Raw genomic sequence first — 19,872 nt, 5'->3', positions numbered from 1 at the left:
AACAAGATCCAAGTATATGTTGCCTACAGGAGACACACTTTAGTTTCAGCTTGAAAGGAAAAGAACAAAGGTACATCATACAAACAGCAATTATGGAGAGTAAGAGTGGCCATACTAATAGCAGACAAAAAGACTTTAAGACAAAAGCTGTTACTAGAGATAAAGAAGAATATTTTATAATGATAAGTCAATCAGTCAAGAAGATGAAACAAATATAAACACATATGAACCTAACGATAGAACCCAAAACTACATGAAGCAAAAACTGACAGAATTGAAGGGAAAATAGACAATTCAACAATAGTTGGAGACGTCAATACTCTACTTTCATTAATAGAACAACTAAGCAGAAAATCAAAAAGGATACAAAAGACTTAACAGCACTATAAACCAACTAGATCTAACAGATAAGAGAAAAACACTCCACCCAACAACAGAAGAACATATAGTCTTCTAAAGTACATATGGAGCATTCTCCATAAGACCCTATATTAGGCCATAACATAAGCCACAATAGATTTTAAATGATTAAAATCATATAAAGTTTCTTTTTGGACTACAAAAGAATTAGAGATTAATAACAAAGAAATTTAGGAAAATCACAGATATGAGGAAATTAAACAATACAATCCTAAATAGCCAAAAGGGTCAAAGAAGAAATCACATGAGAAACTAGAAAATACTTCAAAATAAATGAAAATTAAAATACATGCAACGACATGGATGGACCTAGAGGTTATTATGCTGAGTTAAATAAGTCAGATAGAGAAAGATAAATACTATATGACTTCACTTACATGTGGAATCTAAGGACCACAAAGAACAAACTAATCAAAAACAGACTCGCAAATATAGTGGACAGTTTGGTGACAGACAGAGGAGAGGGAGGTTGGGAGGCTGGGAGAATGGGGTGAAAGGTTAAAGAAGTACAAATTAGTAGTTGATAGTTGGGCACAGGGAGCATGGCAGAGAGAATATAGTTAGCATAAATATGATGGCTAAGTGGAGGGCCAGGGGAGGGAGGAAGCAATTGGGGAGATTGTTTTATGAACATCATAGATGTCTAACCAAAGTACTGTATAATTAAACTAATTTAAATAAATAAATTTATATTAAAAAATTACAACATGCCAAAACATATTGAGATGTAACTAAAGCAGTGCTTAAAGGAAAATTTATAGTTTTAAATGCCTACATTAAAAAAAGATCTCAAATCACTAACATCATTTGTACCCTCAACATCTAGGAAAAAAGAGTAAACTAAAACCTAAAGTAAGCAGGATGGAAATAATAAATAATAGAGGAGGAATAGAGAGTAGAAAACAATAGAGAAAATCAACAAAACCAAAAATTGGTTCTTTGAAAAGATCAATGAAATTGACAAACCTTTAGCTAGACTGGCCAAGAAAAAAAAAGAAAGAAGACTCAAATTTCTAAAATCAGGAATGAAAGAGAGGTCATCATGACTGACCTTGTAGAAATAAAAACGATTAAAATATAAGGAAATACTATGAACAACTGTACACCAACAAATTAGATAACCTAGGTGAAATGGACAAATTCCTATAAAGACAAACTATCAAAATCAACCAAGAAGAAATTTAAAAAAAAAAAATAGAACATACCTGGAACAAGTAAAAAGATTTACTAAGTAACCAAACAACTTCTCGCAAAAAAAAAAAAAAAAAAAGCTAAGGGCCAGATGGCTTCACTGGTGAATTCTATCAAACATATTTAAAAATGAATTAATACCAATCACTCAAAAATTTTTCTAATAGAAAAGATGGGTTTACTACCCATCTTATTATATAATATAGCCAGTATTACACTGATAACAAAACAGACAAAGATCACAAGAAAACTACAGAACAGTATCTCTTAGGAATGTAGATGAAAAATCCTCAACAACATACAAGCAAATGGCATTCAGCAACATATAAAAAGGATTCATACCATGAACAAGTAGGATTTATCCCAGGAATGCAAGGTTTGTTTAACATCTGAAATTAATCAATGTAATATACCATATTAATAGAATAAAGGACAAAAACCACATGATCACTTCAATAGATGCAGGAAAAGTATTTGACAAAATCCAATACTTTCATGATAAAAACACTGAACAAACTAGGCATAGAAGGGCACTTCTTTAACCTGAGAAGTGGCATCTAATAGCTACTCTAGCTAATATACTTAATGGTGAGTGACTGAATGTGTCCCTCATAAGATCAAGAACAAGACAAGGATATCTGCTCTCGCTGCTCCTATTCAACATTGGTCTGGACGTTCGAGCCAGGGCAATTAAGCAAGAAAAAGAAGTAAAGGCATCCATACTGGAAAGGAAGAAGTAAAACTATGTCTATTCACAGATAATATAATCTTGTATATAGAAAATCCCAATGAATCCACCAAAAACTATTAGAACAAAGAAGTTCATCGAGATTGCACAATATACAAAATAAATTGTATTCTATATCCTAGAAATGAATGGTCCAAAATATAATTAAGGAAACAATTCCATTTACTATAGCACCAAAAAGAATAAAATACTTAAAAATGAATTTAACAAAAGTACACTTAAAAGCACATAATATTGTTCAAGGAAATGACAGATCTGAATAAATAAAACAATATGGATTGGAAGACTTAATATTGTCAAGATGGCAATAACCACCAAAGCTGATTCTAAAATTCATATGGAAACGCCAGGAATCCAGAATAATCAAAACTACCTTAAAAAGAACCAAGTTCAACTCACATTTCCAAGTTTCAAAACTTACCACAAAGCTATAGAAATCAGGACAGTGTGTTACTTGCATTAGGATAGACATATAGATCAATGGAATATAATTCAAAGTCGAGAAATAAACCCGTGCCTTTATGATCAATTGATTTTTGACAAGTATGCCAAAACAAACAGGGGAAGGATAGTCTTCCCAATTGATGGTGCTAGGATAACTGAATGTCCACATGTCAAAGAACGAAGTTGGACCTCTATCTCATACCACACACAAAAGTTAACTTAAAATGGATCAGACACCCAATTGTAAAAGCTTAATCAATAAACATCTTAGAAGAAAACAGGAATAAATTCTTGTAACTGTGGGTTAAGCAATGGCTTTTAGATACGACACCACAAGCACAAGCAAAAAAGAAAAAAATATATCGGATTTCATCAAATTAAAAACTTTTGTGCTGCAAATAATATCATTAACAAAGGGAAAAATACATATGTCTAGTAACTGACATGCTAAGTTTAGGATATATAAAGAACCATTACAACATGATAAATATAAAATGGAGGAATAATATATATAGGAAATTCAAAGAAGAGAAAATATAATTTCCAAAAACATAAGATGGCTAAACTCGGCTGTCTAAAAAATTCTAATTAAAATAGTGACATTTACTATCAGCTTGGCAAAAATTAAGAATAGGTTTATAATATTAGAGATTACTGAGGATGTGAAGAAACTAGTATGTTGTTTTTCAGGCTGTTAATTTTTACAATTATTTTGGGGTATCTAGCAAAATTTTAAGCATGTAAATCCATAAATTTCACATTTTGAAATCTTACATAAAAGCAACACTAAAACATGTATGTATGTACATGTATATGTATATATGTATACACACATGCACATAGAAATGTTTGTTATAGTATTGTTTTTAAGTGTAAAACCCTGGAACCAATCTGGATGGCCATCGATTGAATAAGCTTTGGTCATTCCATAATTGTCATGACATATGTATATTACAGAATATTGTATATCTACTAAAAAAATGAATTGAGTCTATATGTACGAACTTGGAGAAATGTTCATGATAGAATCTTCAGTAAAAAAAGTCAGTTGCAGAATCGAATGTGCAGTGTGCTTTTACCTTTGTAAAAAAAAATGTATGTATGGTGTTTACTGACTTTCTCCTCCCACTAGGATAAGCAGTTGATGAGGGAATGGACTTTTGCCTGTTTTGGTTATTACTATATCATCTGTGCCTAGAACAGTGTCAGGCACATAGTAGGTGCTCAAATTTTTTTTATTCAACGAATGAATAACTGCTTGTCTATTTTTGTAGGAACAAGGAGAAGAGGGTGGAAGGCCATTAATTTCAGCAGCCTATGAAGAAAAAGGATTATTGAGGCATAGGGGGAGAAAAAATCATCAACATTTTCTTTATACATCTTTTTTTATGTCTCACTTGTTAACAATAAACATATTCATTCAATAATGAAAAACTCTTAAAAAGATAATGTCGAAGGGAGAAAAGGAAGATAAGCTATAAATGTCATCACATGGAGAAACACACTCGTCTTGTTATTTACACTTCTGGGTAGAGAAGAGACAAAGAAGCAAGACGAGACTGGGCTGTTTGGGGGCAGAGAAGGCTGTAGGTCAGGCTTCTTTTCTTATATTCATTTAGGGACTGTGTGTGGATGCTGGCCACTTTATCTATCTAAAGAGATGTGTGAATTAAAAATTGCTCCTGTTGGTGTCAAATATGAGTGTATCCGCTATTCGGTGTCTGGAACTATTTCCATTTTGTTTATACCAATGAGTAACCAATAAGTAACCAACTCCTGTGGCTGCTCTTAGTCCCTCTGGATTGGTTCTACTTGTTCACCAGTAGCAGCGCTTAGAATGTCCCTTAGAGTATACACACCTTTGGTAAAGAGGCCTCGAGCACGTTGCTTTGGTTACTTGGTACTGAAAAAAGCGAGGGACCAAACCAAAATCCAGCTTCACGTAAGCACCTCGATTACTGCCTTCTTCATAATAGTTAGAAGCAGAAAATACAGTAATAACCTGATAAGAAAAAAGAGGGTTAGGTTCACAAGGAGTTAGTTTTCAAAATTTCCTTCAATAAAGTCAGAAACAGCTCAATTCTTTAAAAAGCAAAAACAAAAACAAAACGAAACAAAACCAAAGTTTAAAATCCATACAAATTATCCAAGTCTAACAAGATTTCCTGCGATTCTATCAGACAAAAACAAGGCTTTCAAATCAGTGTCCCCGGAAGTACTGACTTCTAACCCTCATTCCCACAGTGCATGGCCTTGCAATCCTGTATACAATTTCAGCTCCGTATCTTAAAATCCTCCTTAATGCCTGGTTTTGCAAATTTTAATTTTCCAAGGGGGTAAGGCCTTTATTTTCTTTCCTTGCAATATTTGAGCATTCAAAATAAAACTTGTCTAGTATCACAGTCTTTTTCTTTTGCTTAGAGATGGCTGGTTTAGAGGGTTTGGGGCCCCCCACAAAACCAGTGCTTTAAAGGCAGAGAAATAGTGGCTAGAATAAGGTACCATGACCACTCTGTTGGGAAGGAACCAGCCTTGGGGCAGTGGTGACATTTGCAGTGACAGGAAACATGGCTTAGGCCCGGTCCTGCCCTAGTAAACATGTCACCTCAGACAAGCCACTGCAGTTTTCTCTCTATTTTCTTATTACAAAGAAACCCTAAATAATACTTGCCTTAACCATCTCACAATTGTTAGTATGAGCCTCAAATAAACTAACAGAGTTAAGAAAAGTAAAAGTGTTGAAATAGAAGGAAATGCCCTACAATTTGGTATTCTTTTGTATTTATTGCTGTTTAGTATTAGAAAAAGGGATATCCCAGGACAACTTGGGACCAAAAAACCAGTTTCTCAGTCCTCACCTCTTCTGGCCTTCTCATACACCACACTGCAGGAGTGCAACACACTCCATGATAGTGGTTGCAGCTAAACGGACCACAGCAAGTGACTTGCTAGAGATCACCTACTCAGTGAGTGGAAGGGAAGTGTGTTTTGTGCCTTTTGCCTTGCACAGGCAAAGTAAAAAAGGTGGAAGAGAGCAAACTGGATTCACTGCTGCCTTTTATGTGCTCTGTGAGGATAAGTACGTTCTTAACTCCACTGTACTGGAGGGTCGCCGTGCGATTATTAAAGAATGAAGGTTCTCTGTGTACTTAGTGTCACATGTCAGAGTTTCTATCTCTGGGATTAGGGAAGATCAGGAAAATAAACCAAATATCTTTTAGGGAAAGGGACAGAGAGGCCCCTTCAAATAACCTACACGAACTCTACAGTCTCATGTTTTTGTCTACCAAAGCTTGGCCTTCTTTTTGGGTACTAGGGCAGACCTCTTCCCATGGGTCTCTAGGTGAGACACATCCTGTGAAGAAAGACTGCTTGGGAGAAAGATGTCTGTCACGATGTCACCAACAATGTTACCTTACCTTCCCGTCATGGCAGACTTCATACCCTTCGGGCTTACATTCATGAGACCTAACAATCATCTTCAAATGGTATTTATTAAGGATCTTAGAGGTAATATCTGGTCCAAAATAGCAGCCCCCTCCTCGGCATGTATTTGGATAACAGCCTCTTTTGCTTCTGGGATCGCTCCACAGAATATCGATAACCTTGAAATAACAAACTAGATTAGATTAGGCTGCTACTTACAAGTGAGTTTATCTTGTTAGATTCCAACTTCTTTTCCAGAAATATTTACAGAAACATTATCCCACCTGAAGTCTTACTATTTCTCATTCCTCCTTCAAAATTGTTTCATATTTTTCTCCTCCATGAATCTTTTCCAGAATGATTTTAATGCCCTTAGCCACCACAATCTCTTTCTGCTCATCCCCAATAACCAATGTCACAATAATAATAATTAATGTAGCAATACTTAGTAGTCATGAAAAATCAGCCCGTGTAGAGCTTTTTTTTTTTTTTTTTGGTCTTTAAAATTTCCATCACAATTGTTTCATAATTGCTGAACCTACAAAGTTGTCTTCTCTTCAAAGCACTTCATTGTCATGTTCAAAGGAGAAAGTAGTTCCCCACAGTGAACACATATTAGGTGTTCTTAATATGCCAAAAAAGATAAGGTAGGTCTCTCAGCTGTGGCTTCCGCCCTGGTGTTCTGAACATAACATGAGGAAGCCTGTTGAGAACATAACATGAAGAAGCCTCTTTCTCATCACAAATATAGACCACTGCTCATCCAGGAATACTTCCTAAAGCATCTCCTTCACTTTAAGGCCTCTTGATGACTACGTCTCAATTTTAGCAATACATTTAGCTACTGGTTGGTTTCCACAAGTATTCCTCTAAATCCACAAGTATTTTATTAGCATAACATTTCCTTTTGGGGCTGAAATAGTCAAATATAGGCTACATGATGCCCAGGACAGAAGTCTCAAGTTTCCAAGAATATTTTTCATAAAAAGTTGGGGGCTCCCTGTCTGTGGCTCTGATCTACGTATAATGTTTCTTTATTTAAACATCTCCTATAAGAGCTTAAAGCAGTAGTGAGAAAAACTAACTTTGTCATTAAAGTCATGCAACCTTGAGAAAATGTTTTGGGTCTCACTTTCTAGGTCTTTAAAATCAGGTGTTTGGGCCAGATGACTTGTAAAGTATCTCAAAGTTCTAACAAACTATGACTCTAAGAGTCTATATTTTTCCACGTGCTTCTTTTGAGGGCATGAAGAAGCAAGCATTTTAAGTTATGCAGTTATTCTGGTGGGTCCAAACAAGGCCTTAAGAAAAAAACCAGAAATGACACTCTCACTAAACATGGCTATACAGCCATTTATAGATTTGGCACTGAAGGGAAGCTAGAAACCAGCAAGGGGAAAACAATGAGGAGGACAGAACAGAACTAGTAGAAGCACTACTCTGGAATGACAGGCACCTGGTCAGAAATCTGGCTCCAGGCACATTTCAGACACTTGCAGAGGTTTTGATTGATTGAAGTGAGAATTAAAATCACTCAAAGATTCTCCTTTCTCCCCCACTGAATTCCAACATCGGTATAACCCTACCCTACAAATAAATATAATGTAACCCATTTACTTTGCTGGTGTTTATGATAAAAATAATACCTGCATTTTAAACTGAATCATATCTGGCTCTTACACCATACATTCATGTTCAGGGGATGTAATTTGACCTTTAGTATAATGAAGAAGGAAATATGGAACACAAGGAACTGTGTTTTCTAAGGAGGGGATTAAGTTTTAAATTCCTACATGAGATGCAAAATTACCCCAGGAAAACCTCTTAAATTACCTTAAAGCACAGTATACGTGATTTTGTATATACAACCCTATACAGGAATATGGATGTGCAATTTTTTATATATGTAATAATGTGTAATATAATAAATTACATGAAAATAAAATTTTACACTTTGTCTCCTTTTTGCCATAGGCATATAGTTGAAATTTACATAAATTAAACATACATATGATGGGACTCTGTTGAACTAGAATAAGTCCTGGCCAACGAGTTAATTCTTCAAGTGTCACCTGTGTTGTCTTGGACAAATCACTTAACCTATTCGGGCCTCAAATGGCTCAGCAATGAAATGAGGAAGATATATCTAACACTCAGTTTTCTTTGATTCAAAGTCATAAGGGGTATTGATTTTATAGAAATGAACTTCTTCAGAATCATCCATTCCATGAATTCTGCATTTCTTTTCTCTGTCTAGAATTCGTTCACTTGGTTAGGTTTACCCAAACTGTGGCCACAAAATAGATTTAATTCTGAGGCTCACAGACAAAAAATTCTATAAAGGGATCTTGGTGGTGAAACAAATTCCTAGGCAGAGACAATCTCTTTCCTCTCAACAACATCCTCTCCTCTGAAATGCAAAGGCCTTTTGGGTGGTAAGTACATACAAGAATAATTATTTATAACATTCTTTCCTGAAATTTTCAAACCAAAAGTTGGACAAGTTTTACTGAATGACAGCTTTTATATGACCTTGTCAACAAAAAACAATTTGTGTCTAGCTTTTAAATCTAAATCCAAAATATACTCTGCAAGAAATGCCCTGTGCTTGTCTGTTAAGTAATCCAGTTTCCAAAAGTATGATTTGAGGGAGAACTAATAGCTCTAAAAGGTATATCTAAATGTTTCTCTTCTAAAACACTAATACTGTAGATACACTATCCTTTTGTGTTTCACCCTAGTATCTTCCATCCAGCTTTTAAACATGTTGTCATAAAAGTTATGTTCAGCCCAAACTTTCTAGATTTCTTTAGATGCCTACTCCTTGTCTACCCATTGTCACATTGGATGAGGGGAGACTTGAGTAGTTCATTTCCTTCTTGAGACCTCCTATCACTCCTATCTTTTTCTGAAAGGAGAGTCATCCTTTCCTTCAGAAAAAGAGCATGGCATTAGCATAAGACCTGGGATCAAATACTGCTCTAGCATTCAGTGACTAGCCAAGTGACTACAAACTAGCCATTCACTCTTGAGAGCCTTCTCAATTAGGCTGACTACTCTATTTAAAATTGCAACTCTATCTTCTACCTCCAGTTTTCCTGTTCCCCCTAACCTTATTCTAGTTTTAATTTGTTTTTCATAGAACTTCTCACTTAACATATTATATAATTTATTTGCTTATTATTATATTGAACTCTTCTCCTAGAATGAAAGCTCTATGAGGTGATAGATCTTTGACATTCTCAGAAGCCTAGAACAGTGTCTGACATATAGCAGGTACTCAATAAATACTTGTTGAATAAATGAAAAGAGAGAAAAGTCACTCAGGATATAAATCATTAAATTTATTTTTTAAACCTCTCTGGCCTCCTAATTGTTACAAGTCTCTCTTAAAGGAAGAATATCACACTTGTCTCTCTACAATGTCTTAGCTATGAAAACATATATCTTCCACATCTCAGTGAATACGAAACAAAACAAAACAAAACAAAACTTAAATAAAGAACCTATGATCTTTATTATAACATAGCTCATAGATATTAAAAAATAAAGCAATTGCAAAATCTGTTTTATATGGAAATTTCAATTCTAGGTAACTAAAATGTGTATGTCCATTATGTACTAGTAACTAAGGAAAGAAAATTAAAGGTACAACCGAATTATTAAAATATTAGGAATGAGATTCTGGTCCTTTTTACCCTGTGTCAGCTCCAGTCACAGATATGGAGTCTGTAAGATGCCTTATCTATGTTGTTTGGGGGGAGTGGGGGTGGGGTGGGGGTGGTAGAGATTCTATTACAGAATAATGATGCTCGGTCTCCTCCCTCCCACTTCTTAAGGCTATCTCTCTCTGTAATTCTAACTCATCTAGGCTTCTAGAGGCTATGGTATTCTTTTTGTGCAACTCCTATCTCTTTGGCATGATCCTTTTTATATACTATAATCCTAGAAGTGCTTGTTCTAACCTTTGATCTTTGAAATTTGGATGTCAAAATTTAAGGACACATCTTTTCCTACTTGCTATAGGCTATATCTTATACTTACTTGACTTTCAAATACTTTGGATGCAGAAGCCAGTGATGAATGCTATTTCTCTCTTACCACCTCTTCTCTATTCCTGTCTATCTCCCCACTTCTCTTTCTTTCTTTCTCCTCATTGATTATAGTATATTTTATATCATAAATCACATTTTAGTCAACATTTTCAGCAATCAAGGTATAAGAGTACAGAATCAAGAAATAGAGGCCTCTTAGGGATAAGAAGGCTAGTAGTTGCATGATAGTAGTAGCAAGAGCAGACCAGCTAGAAGTTTAACAGACAGAATCAGGAAAAGTGAAAGATGAGAAGAGCCCTCTTGGGGGGCCAGAATAAGCCTCCGTGCCCCTGCAAAGACGCCCAGCTTTAATGGGATCAGATTGTGAAGCTATTTGTGAGCCCCACAGATGTGCCAAAGCTTAAAAGGGAAACCATGGAAAAGACAGTCAAAGAGAACCTAGATGAAACTACGACCACCCCTGGTAGTAAGGGAAACTGTGTGCACACCCAGGACAACACCTTGTGAGGAGTGACATCAGAGGCTACACACTGAGAGGGAATAGACATCACCGAACTAGTCCGGATAAACAACTAAACAAATAAATGAGCAAAAAACCCAAATAACAACAAGCCCCAGTGGGACATGGGAATAACTATCTAGAGTTACTATGATATATTACCTAAAATATTCAGTTTTCAATAAAAAATTACAAGACATGCAAACAAAAATAAATATGCAGGGAAAAACAAACAGGCAATAAAAATCGCCTTGAAGGGATTAGATGTTGACTTAGCAGACAAAGATTTCAAAGCAACCATTACAAATATGTTCAAAGACAGATATATAAAGTACTCCAATCAACAAGAACAGAAAACATTTTCTTCTCAAGAGCACATGAAGCATTCTCCTAGAGAAATCACAGGCAAGGCCATAAAAAAAGCTTCAATCAGGTTTAAAAGGATTTAAATTTCATGTAAAGTATGTTCTCTAACCACAACTGAATTCAAGTCAAAATCAGTAAGAGAAGGAAATATGAGAAATTCACAAATATACAGAAATTAAATAATACACTCCTAAATAACATATGAGTTGAAGAAGAGATTCCAAGAGAAATTAGAAAATACTTTGAGATGAACAAAAATGAAAGCGCAGCATAGCAAAACTTATGAGATAGAGCTAAAGCAGTAACTGCAGGGAAAATTATAGCTTCATTACAAAGGAAAAAAATCTCAAATCAATGACATTACTTTCACCTTAGGAAACTAGAAAAAGAAGAGCAAACTATATCTAAAACAAGCAGAAATAATAAAAGAATAATAAAGGTTAGAGCGCAAATAAATGAAGAATAGAAAACAATAGAGAAAAGTAAATAAAACCAAAAGTTGTCTCTTTGAAAAGATGAATAAAATTGACAAACCTTAGCAAGATTGATCAAGAAAAAAAAAGAGAGACTCAAATTACTAAAATCAGAAATGAAAGAAGGGACATCACTACTAACCTAACAGAAATATATATATACATACACACACACGCATATATATATATATATACATATATATGTATATATATATATATACACACACATATATATACATATACATATATGTGTGTGTGTGTATATATATATATGAATTCTACATATTTAGGATAACAATTTAGATAAATTAGATGATATAGACAAATTCCAAGGAAGACACAAACTATTAAAATTACCAAGATACAAACTACTCAAGAAGAAATAGGAAATCTGAATAGATCTATAGTAAAAAAGAAGATTGAATTAATCATTTTAAAACTTTCTATAAAGAAAAGCCCAGGCTCAGATAGCTCCACTGATGAATTCTACCAAACATCTGAGGAATAATATCAATCCTTAACAAACTCCTTCCCGATTCACCCTATGAGGCAATCTTATGCTAATACCAAAGATCTCACCAGAAAAGAAAACTATAGACGAATGTCCTTTATGAATATAGATGTAAAAATCCTCAAAAAAAAATATTAGCAAACCGAAGCCAGCAACATATAAAATGGATATACATCATGACCAAGTGGGATTTATCCCAGGAATTTAAGGTTGGTTTAATACCTGAAATCAATCAATATAATACACCACATTTAATAGAACAAAAGACAAATACCACATGACTATCTTAATAGATGTGGAAAAATCATTTGACAAAAGCCAGCACTCTTTTGTGATAAAATCACTCAACAAAGTAAGCCCAGAAGGGAACTTCCTCAATCTGATGCTAAGGGCAGCTAATATTTAAACAAACAGCTAATGTGGTACATATATACAATGGAATATTACTCAGCCATAGGAAGAGATGAAATACTGCCATTTGCAACAACGTGGATGGACCTTGAGATAATCAAACTAAGTGAAATAAGCCAAACAGAAAAAGTTGAAAATCACGTGATATCACTTATATGTGGGATATAAACCTAAAAGCAACAAATGAACAGGACAAACAAACAGAGACTCATGGACACGGACTATAGACTAGTGGTTACCAGAGGACTATAGACTAGTGGTTACTAGTGGGGTGGGGGAGGAAGGGGGAGGTAGATGGGATAAAGGGGGTCAAATATAGGGGAATAGGGGAGGGAAAAGTGGATAAAGGGGATCAAATATATGGTAGCTGAAGGAAACTGGACTTTGGGTGGTAAACACACAATAGAATATACAGATGTCAAATGATAATGTACACTTGAAAATTATATAATTGTATTAACCAATGTTACCCCAATAAACTTAACAAAAATAAATAAATTTTTAAAAAAGAAAAATAAGCAAACAGGTAATATCCTTAATAGTAAAAGATTGAATGCTTCTCTCTAATATCAGGAATAAGACAAGGATGTCTACTCTCACCACTTCTATTCAATGCTGCACTGGAGGTTCTAGACAGGGTAACTAAAAAGTAAAAGAAATAAAAGGCAGCTAGATTGAAAAGGATGAAGTAAAATCACATCTATTCACAGATAACATGCATTTGTATATAGAAGGTCCAGAGGAATCCACTAAAACCATTAAAATGAATAAACAAGTTTGTCAAGATTCACAATATGAGATCAGTATATAAAAGTCAATTGTATTTCTATACACCAGCAATGAACAATCCGAAATGTAATAAAGAAAACAATTCTAAGCATTGAAAATACTTAGCAATAAATTAGGAATAACCTTAACAAAACAAGTGGCTCACTATACGTGATTATAAAACACTGCTGAAATTAAAGATCTAAATAAATGGAAGCACATCCTAATTCCATGGAATCGAAGATATAATATTGTTAAGATTGTAATAGTACCCAAATTGATTCACAGAATCAAGGCAATCCCTATCAAAATCCCAGCTGTTTTTTGGTAGAAATTGACAAGCTGATCCTAAAATTCGTATGGAAATTCAAGGGACCCAGAATAGTCTGAAAAATCTTGAAAAAGATGAAAAAAGGTAGAGAACTCACACTTATCGGTTTCAAAACTTTATACAAAGCTACAGTAATCAAAACTGTGTAGTACTGATGTAAGGACAGACATATAGATCATGGAATAGAATTAAGAATCTAGAAATAAACCTTCATATTTATGATCGATTGATTTTTGAAAAGGGTGTCAAGGAAATTCTATGAGAATCGTGTTTTTAACAAATGGTGCTGGGATAACTGGATATCCACATGCAATAGAATGAATTTGGACACCTACCTCAAACTATACACAAAAATTAACTCAAATGGATCAGATATATAAATGTAAGAGCTAAAACTATAAAACTCTTAGAAGAAAACATAGGAATAAATCTTCACAAATTTGGGTTAGGCAATAGCTTATTAGATACAACACCAAAAGCACAAAGCAAAAGCACTTCTTTCACTCTGGCTGAGTAAAAGAAGCCAGACAGAAAACATCAGATATTGTGTGGGTCTATTGCTATAACATGTCCAGAAAAGGCAAATCTATCAAAACCAAAAGTAGATTAGTGGTTTCCTAAGGTAGCAAGGAAGCGGGTGGGGAAATGGGAGGTGGGGATGAGGAGGGAATGGGGAGTGACTAGTAATAAGTATGGAGTTTCTTTTTTAGCTGACGAAAATGTTCTAAAATTAGATTGTAGTGATAGCTGCACAACTCTGTGAATATATCAAAACCATTGACTTATCTATTTTAAATGAGCACATTTAAAACAGATATGTGTATGTGAATTATATCTCAGTAAAACTATATAGAGTGATGAACTCAGAAAGAAGGATATGATCTGCTTATAAAGGTAAGTCATTTTTTATCCCTATATTATAAGAGACAACATCATCTATGCTGAATCTTCTTTGCCACTTGGTGAACAGTTAGATTACCTACCTGTTCCCATTCATGCTTTGTCAACTGTTCAGAAAAGGATGTAGTTAATTTGGTTCCTCGAGCCGTGCCTATTTTATTTTTCCTCCCATCAATAACATGGCTTTCATCTACTGGAGTTGGTGGCATCAGCACAGATTTCATCTAAAAAACAAATTCATCCTTTAGCCAAACCCTATGCTTAGTGTGCTATACACAGAAACTCCACTACCAGTTGCTATATGGTCTGTATTGTTGTGCCTCAACCCAATGAAAAACGTATGGTCACCTTTTCTATCTCACCGACCTCCTTTATCTTAGTCATTCACCAATCTCTATAAAGTGGGCTTGTTAAATTCTGTTTGTACATTTTTCAACTAGAGACATTTCCTTACAAAAAAGTTTCCCACTAGAGTTTCTAAAGCACTTCAGAGGTACAGATGTCAGTGCTAGACATGTTCTAAAGGGTATCACCACAGGGAATGCAAGATGCTAAGGGAAAAACTAGTCTCCCTCTGAGCCTTAATCTATACTTGGGGCTAAGAGAGAACCAACAGGCTTTGAGCTTAGAAACATCTCTTATGAGATTGGCTGTTTTTCATTTTGTTGTTTTTTTCCCAGAGAAATGAGAGTAAGAACATCTGCGTCCAGGGAAGTTCTCCAAGGGGGCATAAGTTGAAAACTTTGGAAGCCCTTCAACTTAAATGCAATGTGGTCTCAATCTGACCCTGCCAGCAACTGATGTTCTCTGGTCCTAGTAAAAAAAAAAAAAAGTGATGCATTTCTTTGGAAAATAAAACGTCTTTCTGTTAGTACAATTACTATAATCCCTTTCATGTTCCTTTACATAACCTGAGACTGTAATTTTATACTAATTTTATACAAAACAATTTGAAAGAATACTTTTGTTATGTTTGTGGCCTTAGTTCAGTGATGAACAACTCTCTGTAGTAGAACCTTAGTCTCTTCTATCAACTAAGGTGTATATGAAATCTTATTTTTACTCTCAAAAATAAAAGTGAAACTTATTCTGAGGTCCTGTCTCATTGAGATGGTTGGAAATTCAATCTCAGCTATTATCAGTGATTTCACAATCTACCCTCCCCATTTCCCCTTAGCCAATGTCCCTAGGTTTTCAATAAGTTCATTGGGCAAGGCCACATGGTCTCTTAAGTATACGTGGCTCTGCTGTCTTCAAGGCCACTTGGAATCAAGGTCCCTGCCCCTCCCTAAGGCACCATACCATCATTTTCTCTTAAGATTCTACTAGCCATCCCTTCCCATACTACCTGCCAGGGAGTTTGAAGAATACTAAACCAAAGTCCTAGTCTTATAGAATCTTCTTTCACTGTCTCTCTGCACTGACTCTCCCCACCCAACCTGCCCACCTCACAAAATGCCTTGAATGTACCTAGAATGGAGGTTGTCATCAGGTTCCCCCAAACCTATCCATCACCAATTAACAATTACACCACAATAACAGGTATAATCCAGAAAGCATGGCCACCCTACACTTGAAGGGTTCTAAGAAATAGGACACTGGGGGGTTATAAAATTGGAGTTGAAAATCTACTTTTATATCTCATCTGGTAGAGTTCCAAAGGCTTGAACCTGCTGCTTTCATTACTGCTCAATTATATTAAATACAACAAATATGTGCTGCCAGTTAAACCTCACCCTAGGAGAGGTAGAAGATATAAAAAATACACAAGTCAAATTTCTATCTTTAAAATCCATCTTATGAGTAGGTGGAACAATGATCCCTGAAGGCATGAAATTTCAGGTATCCAGAGAAAATTCCAGACCCACATACATCTCCCCAGGGTCTGTCTTCGTGACTGAAATTCAAACCTCAGTTCCAAGTATCAGGAAAAAGGGAGAGAATTGAAAAAGAAAGCTTTATATTCAGAGCTCACTCTATGAAGTTTTCTTCATCTAGTTAATTATATTTAATCCTCCCAACAATTCTATATAGTAGGTATTTTCAGCTTCAATATATAGGTGTGGAAACTGAGGCTTAGAAAACTTTAGTTACTTGCCTAGTCACCCAGCCAGGAAGTGGCAGAAGCAGGATATAAAGCTACGTACATGTCAGAGCCTCATGGTGTTTAGGTCAAGGTGGCTCTTAAGTTAGGGTCTCCACAGAGATAGTACTAGGCATTCCAGAGACAAGATCTTAGTATCTCAAAAGCCCTAGAGAGGGCTAGCTGCTCAGGCTAACCTCAGGAAGGGAAAAGTTTCAATCTGATCAACTGATAGTGGCTGCCATGGCCAATCAGTGCTGTTGTCCAAAGGCAGGTGGTGGTGGAGTGTTGCATTCCTGCCATGTGCTTGCCAGTATTTGACTGACAAAAATGTCGTGTTCCCTTGCTCTTGGCTAGAATCATATCCACTCATTATGTTAACAGTGACTATTTCATGTTGATCAAAACGTCTTGACTGTTTGCTGATATCATGAGAAAGATGCCTTAAAGTTAGAGTGGCCTTAAAATTTATTGCAAGTGGGATACTTTCTGAAAGTAAAGGGAGGTGCTACTAACAATTACACCAAGATAACAGGTGAAAACCAGGAAGTATGGTCCTCACTGGGTGAGGCTGGGGAGAAAGCTATGTAAAATCACCCACAGAATCAGGAAAAGGGTTGTAAAAAAGTTTTTATCCAGTTTTGTCTTAGGCTTGCCCTGCTTTGGTTTTACACCTCTTACGAGATATTCAACAAAAGTTGATTAAGTACTTACTACATCATAGGTGCTGGGGTTATATCAGTGAACTAGAGAAGGAGGGGAGGAGAGTAAACAAACAGTACCACAGTTCCTTATTTAATCTTGGTAACTGTTATGAAGAATACGTACAAGGGGCTTAAGAGCGTAAAGAAGGGGACTTGATGTAGTCTGCATGTCATGGAAGACTTTGCAGAGGAGAGGGTGTATTTAAGCTGAAATTAAAAGGATGAGAAGAAGTTAGCAACAATATGATCGTATGTATATAAAGATATGAGCCCTAAAATCTCAAGGTGAATAGGGGGCATATTTCTGTCTATATCAAATTAAATTCCAGCTCCAGACCCCACACGCCTAGATTGGTTGGAAGTTGATTATCAGCCCAGAGGGGTAAGTGTTCGGGTTTCTCACTAGGACCATCTATGATCATCCAGCTCCAGAGCTGCTTCTCATGCCTGTGTGGCACCCCATACACCCTTGGTCTAGGGGCGTGGCTGGGCTCCAATATGGCAGGAAGACAACAGCAGTCACCCCGCAAGGCCCAGCCAAAGGAGCCTTTCACAAAGTATAGGAGCTTTACAGACTCCACACAACACAAGCCTCAGAGGTTTTATACACATCCTTGTTCTGCTTTTGTTATATTTAATGATTACTTAGATTTAAAAGATTTCAAATAAAATTACCCTGAGCCATTTGGATTTGGAGTATAAGGGAAATCATGTCAATTCAGAAACAAAGTGTTGTATGATTCCACTTATATAAGGCACCTACGGTAGTCAACTTCATAGAGACAGAAAGTAAATGGTGGTTGCCAGGGGCTTGGGGCAGGGGGAATGGGGAGTTAGTGTTCAATGGGCATAGAGTTTCAGTTTGAGATGATTAAAAGTTTTGGAGATAGATGGTGGTGATACTGGTAATGGTTACACAACAATGTAAATGTACTTAACGCCACTAAACTGTACACTTAAAAATAGTTAAAGGGGTAAATGTATGTCATGTATATTTTACCACAACATTAATTAGAGATTTTAATTTTTAAAAATCAAGATTTTTTTACTTCTAGAAACTATATGAAATGCCAATATTTCCTTATTTTCCCACTTTTATCATGAATTAAAATTTTTTTCCGATATATAGAAATTATCCATTTAGTTCTTTATCACACAATCATAGATTTTCTTAAAATTTGTACTAATCTTTTCAGAGTTACAACAACCACTAAAACACAAATGAATACAAAATAATAAATGAAAAGAGGAGGTATATATCCCCTTATAAATCTCTGAGACAGGATTCATGTAAATATTTTTCTTACTTTGTTTCTTTTTATACTGTAAAGTAAATTCAAGTCTGTGGATTCCGATATCCCACCATGTATGACCAGGACTTCATTGTCAACAATTGTACCAATTGGGAGCCAGGCATAGAGTTCTTCCAAGAGTTGTAAGATTTTTTTTCCATGTAGCTGTAAATAAGAGCTTGAGTAAGTTTCATTTTTCTGATAAGTTCAAGTTTATTGACTAGTCCCAATGTATGGACAAAACGCAAAACAGTTTTCATGCCACCCAAAGGAAGGCAGCATGGAGTCACTAACTCACTAGCATTCATTAATCATGTCTTTTTATTCTGTATTTTTGATACTTTGACATCTTGGAGACTTGATGACCCTAGAGGAGAGACTGCCCCTCCCAGGGCTAGCTAATTTCTAGATATAGTAAATGATTTGCTTTTCATATGTTAACCAATCCAGAGCCCACATCCTTAACTACCTCCTTTATGGGGCTGAAATTATTCAAACCTGTTTAAACTGCCTCCCCCATTCCCTCCCAAAGAAACCACAATAAAAGCTCTTGCTCACATTTTCCCTTCATTCCCTCTACCTTCTGACCAACCCTGGTACTTCACCATGAGGCCCCCAATTTTGTGTGCTGTGCTTCCTGTTTCTAGGTAACTGTGAATAAAAATCTCTTCATTTATGACAGCCATTTCTGTGTCTGCATACCTGAGTAAAACAAATCTCAGGTACCTTTAAAACAATGGAATATGTTTGTACCTATGCTGAAATTTACACAAAAGTCACAATGAAAAAGCTTGCTTTAGTCCAGAAAGAAAATTAAGACTCTACCATGGCCAGGGCTTCCTGCTGTGCTTTTATTTTACTAGTATGGATTCTGACTAGTTCACCCATCACCTTTCCTGAAGGCTCTTTTTTTACTTCTATGTATAGACAACAAAGAGAATACAAAAAAAAAAAAAAGCACATGAGTCTTACCTTATATTTATGCAAGATTTCTTTTGTGAAGCCATACCTGAAAAAATAATGGGATTTAAACTACTTAATTAAATGTTGATAACGCCTGCTTATATGAGTCATGCAAAAATGGGAGGCCTTCACATCTCACTATCACAAATGCCAACAATTCAAGAAACTAGACTTCAGTTAGAGCTAACTATTACTTTCCCAAGTCTTTGCTAGGCATGCTGGGAAGGAAGGAAAGCAGCCAATGACTTTGTCCCTACCCTCAAGGAGCTTGTAGGATAGATGTGGGA

At 35.6% G+C, this 19,872-nt stretch overlaps 1 protein-coding gene across 11 annotated transcripts in view; it reads right to left on the bottom strand.

Moving 5' to 3' along the window:
* Positions 1 to 19,872, bottom strand: part of PPEF1 (protein phosphatase with EF-hand domain 1) — a 110,096-nt gene that overhangs the window by 6,839 nt on the left and 83,385 nt on the right. For all 11 annotated transcript variants that reach the window (XM_011363003.2, XM_023532321.1, XM_023532325.1 and 8 more), the window contains 5 exons: positions 19,595 to 19,631; positions 18,638 to 18,787; positions 14,627 to 14,767; positions 6,223 to 6,408; positions 4,663 to 4,805 (listed from right to left, as the gene is read on the bottom strand). In XM_011363003.2, coding sequence (XP_011361305.1) covers positions 4,663 to 4,805; positions 6,223 to 6,408; positions 14,627 to 14,767; positions 18,638 to 18,787; positions 19,595 to 19,631 — 657 coding nt within the window. The remainder of the gene's footprint in view (positions 1 to 4,662; positions 4,806 to 6,222; positions 6,409 to 14,626; positions 14,768 to 18,637; positions 18,788 to 19,594; positions 19,632 to 19,872) is intronic.

Source organism: Pteropus vampyrus, unplaced genomic scaffold, assembly GCF_000151845.1.
Source record: "Pteropus vampyrus isolate Shadow unplaced genomic scaffold, Pvam_2.0 Scaffold81, whole genome shotgun sequence".
Classification (NCBI taxonomy): Eukaryota; Metazoa; Chordata; class Mammalia; order Chiroptera; family Pteropodidae; genus Pteropus; species Pteropus vampyrus.
The sequence above is the reverse complement of the archived record's forward strand: the minus strand, read 5'-3'. Positions and strand labels throughout refer to the sequence as shown.